This window comes from Ambystoma mexicanum, chromosome 8 (assembly GCF_040938575.1).
Source record: "Ambystoma mexicanum isolate Mex_15411 chromosome 8, UKY_AmexF1_1, whole genome shotgun sequence".
Taxonomy (NCBI): Eukaryota; Metazoa; Chordata; class Amphibia; order Caudata; family Ambystomatidae; genus Ambystoma; species Ambystoma mexicanum.
Window position 1 is genome coordinate 299,215,239 of NC_090929.1, and position 6,716 is coordinate 299,221,954.

Here is a 6,716-nt window from a genome sequence, read left to right on the forward strand (position 1 = left end):
ACAGCAACGAAGGCCTTACCTGCAGTACTTCATCCAATCGGTCGCGCCTTCAGCTGATCTCCGAACCGCCGCCCTTGCAGAGAAGAAGGTATCCGTTCAAGCATCCAATACTCACCTGGGGTCGACATTCTTCCGGAATACGTTGGAGCGGTTCTTCTCATCGCCGTCCTGGAGCCACGCCGCACCTGCAAAGAAGGAAAAGAAACAGCAGGTTAGTCGTGCACGAAAAAAGAATAGTTATTCAGATATTCAGCGCCACCCACTCGCGCTAATACTCACCTGAAAGATATCTGCTCAGCATATTAGGAAGAGTCATTCTTCATCCAAAATCCGCACGAGACCGCGCCTGAAAGAAAAGACAAAACACGTTTAAAACTTGGGCAATAAGGACTTTAAACACCTATGCAAGCATCCATTGGCATAGAGACTTACCTGCTTAATCCAGCTATTCCAGACTCAGTCACAGCCACACTGGATCAGTGAAGTAACTAGGTCCGGGCAAAGACTGTGCTTACTGCGCCCCTGCTAGAGATTGCAGGACGGAGAGCCTACCCCACAAAACTCCAAGGTGAGACAGAAGAGGAGGAGGGCTTCAGGAGGTGAAAGGAGGTGGGACCAATCCAGCCCCACTCAGTAGCTAATATCTTGTTTCGACCTTGCAGACAAACGCCTCCTCTGGTGATTTCAAGGGAGAAGACGCGAGCAAGCATCATCATTCAAGCAGTGCCACGCCAGTGCAGACATCATTTGTGCAGGTATGTGCTACGCCCCCGTGGAGACCAGGTGAGCGTGACAGAATGCGAAGCTGTCTACAAATTCTGTACCTGGGCGTCATGGAAACCTCTGAGACAGACCAGCTAGCCCAGCTTTTGGGGGAACTCAGGGCCGAGGTACATTCAGCTCGGCAGGAAACCAATGCCTTAAGGAGAGAACTGGTCATGGCCAAGGATCGTACCGATGAGCTCACTAGACAACTGCTTCAATCACATGTGGGGCAAACACTGTTACCAGGATTGGGGTCAACGGTTCCGACTACACCAAGCAATCCAGTTCAGGTGGTCCTTCCAGGAGCCGTACCTTTGGCACCTCTGGAACGCTTTGCAGGAGACCCAAAATGGTATGCGGTTTTTATAAATCAGTGCCGAGTACACTTCCTATGTAGACCAGGACCTTTACCAGATGACCAATCTAAGGTGGCCTTTGTGCTTTTGTATCTTAGTGGCAGTGCTGCATTCTGGTCGGTACCACTAGTCAATCGGGATGATCCCATCTTGCAAGACTTCCAGAGGTTCCAATTGGACATGGAGAAGTTGTTTGCCCGCCACTCTCACGGTCAGGCATTGGATAATTAACTCTTGTCTCTGCGTCAAGGCTACCAAGATCTGTTAACTTACATTGCAACCTTTAATAAACTGGTAGTGGAAACCGATTGGCCGAATGACAAAAGAACAACCCTGTTTTACCGTGGTTTGAGAGGGGAGTTAAAGGATGTTTTAACCTCAAGTGGTCAACCCTCCCAGAGATTGTGCTGAATACATAGACTTGGTGGTTCAGCTTGATTATAGACTACAGAGCCGTAAGGCAGATCAAGCTAGAATGGACACCCCGGTATTTGTGCGCCCAAAGGAAAATGCATCCGAGACCACCGACTTGGCCGAGCCCATGCAGATTGGAGGAGTGCGAGGGCCGTTATCCAAGGCTGAAAGAGATAGGACAAGACAACAACAGTTGTGTTTCTATTGTGGGTCAGCTGGCCATTTCCTCCGAGAATGCCCAGTAAAACCACCCAAGAAAGCAGTTGGGGTTGCCGGCAAAGTTGAAGCAGAGCCAGAGTCGGAAAACTTCCCCGCCCGACAAGCCTAGAGGTCCGCTTGTCGAGCGAAAAGAAGGACTCCCAGACCTCGCACCTAGCCCTGCCAATGATCCTCATAAGTCACCAACAGCTGCCTTGAATGCGTGCAGTCAGAGCATATATCGATAGCAGAGCCATTGGAAATTATATGGATCAAGAATTGGCTACAAGGATGAATATTCCTCTTTGCGAAAAGGCAACAACAGATTTAGTCACCACTGTCGACGGAATTGAGATCGCTTCGGGTCCGATAATGCACTCAACGACAGAGATGACACTTTTGTGCCAAGACGGACATCGGGAAGCCATTGTGTTTGATATAATCAAGGCTCCACAATTTCAAATAATTCTGGGAATGCCATGGCTAGAATCACACAATCCTTGCATCGACTGGCGTGCTAAGAGGCTGACCTTCTCAGTCGAATGTGCTTGTACTTGTTATCAAACAAAAGAACCTTTGGTCAAGGAAGTGACAACAATCATGAATCTAACTAACTCGCTACCTCCGGTATATCAAGACTATCAGGATGTCTTCCAGAAGGATCAAGCTAACACTCTTCCTCCCCATAGATCGTACGACTGTCAGATCTACCTCATACCTGGCACACAGATTCCATGCGGTCGAATCTATGCACTCACGAACCTGAAAATCTGCATTAAAAAAAGTATCTAGACCAGTACCTGGCTAATGGTTTTATCCGCCCGTCCAAGTCCCCAGCAGCCTCATCCTTATTCTTCGTGCCTAAGAAGGAAGGAGACCTTAGGACTTGCATCGATTACCGTGCATTGAACCAAGTCACTGTTAAAAACTGTTACCCCTTGCCACTAATTCCTGAACTATTGGATCAAGTTAAAGATGCCCAAATTTATACCAAGTTAGATCTCCGAGGAGCATACCAACTGGTACGAATTAAGAAAGGAGACAAATGAAAGACCGCCTTCCGCACAAAATACGGGCTATTTGAATACCAAGTGATGGCCTTTGGCCTTTGTAACGCCCCATGGGCGTTCCAGTATTTCATGAATGACGTCCTGCGAGAATTGATTGATGTGTGTGTCGTAGTATACATCGACTACATTCTGGTATATTCCCCATCCGAACAAGAACATGTGAAACATGTCTGTGCTGTTCTGGACAAACTTCGACAACACAAACTATTTGCAAAACTGGAAAAATGCTTCTTCCATGTTACTGAGGTCGAGTTCCTTGGATTTGTCCTAACCCCTCATGGTGTACGCATGGATTCACGGAAGGTTGATGCCATCCTCAACTGGCCTTCTCCAACCACAATTAAAGGAGTCTAGAGTGTGCTCGGATTCGCGAACTTCTATCGTTGCTTCATTCCAGGCTTTTCGCAGCTAGTACATCCCATCACCTCTCTACTGCGAAAGAACAAATGTTTTCAATGGTCAGAGGAGGCAGAGAAAGCCTTCCAGGACTTAAAACAAAAATTAATCTCCGCTCCAATCCTGAAACACCCTCGTCCCAATCTACCGTACGTGGTAGAGACCGAGGCTTGCAGTTTGGCAATGGGAGCTGTCCTCTCGCTAAAGGATCCTAAAACAGGTCAACTTCATCCGGTGGCCTTTTGGTCACGGAAATTCACGGATCCAGAGCTGAATTGTGCCATTACGGACAAGGAACTTTTGGCCATCAAGGCGGCCTTTAAGGCTTGGCGGCATTATCTTTTAGGAGCAAGGCATACGATCACAGTAATCACTGATCACCGCAATCTACAGTACCTGAAGGTGGCGAAGGTTCAATCATCCCACCAACTTCTGATGGACATTATATTTTGCTGAATTTGACTTTGTAATTCCTTACCGACCTGGTTGTCAAAATGGCAAGGCAGGTGCCCTATCTCGTATAAGGGTAGACGAGGAATCCACCAACCCCGACCCAGTGCCCATCATCCCCGGAGAAAAGATCTTAGGAATTACAACGTCTCTAACCATAGATGACATCCACGAGGAAATCACACATCACATGGATACCAACACTCTGAGGGATTGGCCAACCCAAAGTGCTCACCACTCAGTCTCAAACCAATTACCATATTTTCAGGGACGTCTCTACCTGCCCAGCAAAGAACTTCAGGAAAAGGTCATCTCAAATGACCATGAATCACTGATGGAAGGTCATTGTGGGATCGCTAAGACCGAAGCCATGATCAAGCGACACTTTTGGTGGCCAACATTGCGTAAGGACATCAAGCAGTTTGTGCTATCCTGTGGAGGTTGTGCACAAAACAAGGCCCAAAAGAAGAGATCACCAGGTCAACTGCAACCACTGGATATTCCGCCTACACCTTGGCTTACATTGTCTCTTGATTTTATAACTGACCTTCCTCCTTGTAAGGGGTTCAACACAATTTTGTTGGTGGTGGACTTGTTTTCCAAAATGGCCCATTTCATCCCACTAAAGGGCTCATGCTCAACTTAAAGAATTCTTAGAACAAATAGTCCGAATACACGGATTCCCTTGCATCCTGATTTCAGATCGTGGCAGCCAATTTATCTCACGATGTTGGAAAAAGTGCTGCAAGTTAGCTCAAATCGATGTAGGACTTTCCACCAGCCACCATCCCCAAACTGATGGTCAGATTGAGAGGACCAACCAGACTTTGGAGCAATACCTCAGATGTATGTTACACCAAATGGAAAGCTGTTGGAAAGATATTTTATGGATAACCAAATATGCCTATAACAATTCCCTACACTCCAGCATTGGACAGAGCCCTTTCTATGCCCTTTACTGGATACATCCATGAACCTCTAATCTTGACCCGCCTCAACCTCTGGAAATGCCAGCAGTAAGAAGTTTGCACACTACTATTACTCAAGCCTTTAAACAAGCAACAGACCATCTGAGACAAGCTAAAGAAAGATACAAGAAATCGGCAGACATGCATAGAAGTGAAGCTACAAGGTATCAAATTGGAGATGAAGTCTGGTTGGCGTCAAAGCACATACCAATGAAAGGAACCTGCACCTTCAGTCCCAGATATGTAGGTCCATACACCATTAAGGCCATCATCAACCCGGTAGCTGTGAAATTGGACTTACCTCCATACATGAGGATTCATCCCGTGTTTCATGTCTCACTTTTAAAACCAGTGCAACCTGGGACCCGAGTACAGAAACCACCGAAACTGATCACAGTCGACGGGGAACCTGAATTTGAAGTTAAGGATATCCTGGACTCAAAAATTATCAAATCAAAACTATTTGATCTAATAGATTGGAAAGGATATGGACCACATGAAAGATCGTGGGAACCTAGTGAACACATTCATGCTCCACGGTTGTTGAAAAGGTTTCATCATAATCACCCGAACAAACTGGGACCAATGGGAGAACCCACCGTTAGGGGGGCCTTGGAGGGGAGTGCTGTCATGGTGTGTGCTTCAAAACCCCTGGAACTGATGGGCCCACCCCAGTCACTGGCACCCATAACGGCTTATTTAGCCCCAAAGGTGTGTCCTAGAACTTCCTGGACTCAGTCCTGGCGCCGTTGGTGCCAGGCTCATAATATGTGTTGAACTGCTTGGGACTACTTAATCAGCCTAGTGAGGCTGAGACTTTTTGCATAACCAGGGTGTGGCTGAGGGACTACTTTACCTGAAGGGCAGGGTGTGGTAAAGGGACTACTTTACCTGGAACTACTTGCAAGGCTATTTAAGCCACACCCTGCAGGCAGAACACGCTTCGCGTTATTCTGCACTCCTGCAGCATAACGCTCACCGTGTCTGCTCAGTCCTTGAACTTCTACAGCCATGCCTGTTCTGAGATTCCAATCCATCGGTACCTGAGAGAAGAAAGAGAAGAGAATAGAAGTTAGTACAACAACGAAGGCCTTACCTGCAGTACTTCATCCAATCGGTCGCGCCTTCAGCTGATTACCGAACCGCCGCCCTTGCAGAGAAGAAGGTATCCACACAAGCATCCAATACTCAACCGGGGTCGGCATTCTTCCGGAATACGTTGAAGCGGTTCTTCTCATCGCTGTCCAGGAGCCACGCCGCACCTGCAAAGAAGGAAAAGAAACAGCAGGTTAGTCACGCACGAAAAGACATTCAGCGCCATTCATTCACGCTAATACTCACCTGAAGGATATCTGCTCAGCATATTAGGAAGTCTCATTCTTCATCCGAAATCCGCATGAGACCGCGCCTGAAAGAAAAGACAAAACACGTTTAAAACTTGGGCAATAAGGACCTAAGCACCTATACAAGCACAAATTGGCATAGAGACTTACCTGCTTAATCTAGCTATTCCAGACTCAGCCACAGCCACACTGGATCAGTGAAGTAACTAGGTCTGGGCAAAAACTGTGCTTACTGCGCCCCTGCTAGAGATTGCAGGACGGAGAGCCTATCCCACAAAACTCCAAGGTGAGACAGAAGAGTAGCAGGGCATCGGGAGGTGAAAGGAAGTGGGGCCAATCCAGCCCCACTCAGTAGCTAATATCTTGTTTCAACCTTGCAGACAAATGCCTCCTTGGGTGATATCAAGGGAGAAGACGCAAGCAAGCATCAACATTCAAGCAGTGGCACACCAGTGCAGACATCATTCGTGCAGCTGCGTGCTACGCTCACGTGGAGACCAGGTGAGCGTGACACCGCCGTGCTCCCTTTGGCTAAGTAACATTTGATCCAAGGACGCTATCACCTACACCATCGACCACTTTGTCCCGCAGGAGAAAGTCAAGGCTGCCGACATGCCGAGGAGCATCCGCCGGTGGGTTTCCTGCCACCTGACGACCGTAGAGACGTCGGATGACTCGACGCCCTTTCTGGGCCACAGTTCTTCACAATCTCTTTGCGGTCCTGAACTATCGTCATCATGGTGCCCCGCACGCCTC

At 47.9% G+C, this 6,716-nt stretch overlaps 1 protein-coding gene across 1 annotated transcript; it reads left to right on the forward strand.

Annotated features, from left to right (window-relative positions):
- The first annotated feature begins 833 nt into the window (after nucleotides 1-833).
- On the forward strand, nucleotides 834-1,352 carry LOC138471489 (protein LDOC1-like). The gene has a single exon (XM_069609107.1). The coding sequence runs from the start codon at nucleotides 834-836 to the stop codon at nucleotides 1,350-1,352; it is 519 nt and encodes a 172-aa protein (XP_069465208.1).
- The last annotated feature ends 5,364 nt before the right edge of the window (nucleotides 1,353-6,716 follow it).

What these genes read in the sequence shown, in the direction of transcription:
- LOC138471489 (XM_069609107.1), top strand. Translation starts at nt 834, where the DNA reads ATGGAAACCTCTGAGACAGACCAGCTAGCCCAGCTTTTGGGGGAACTC.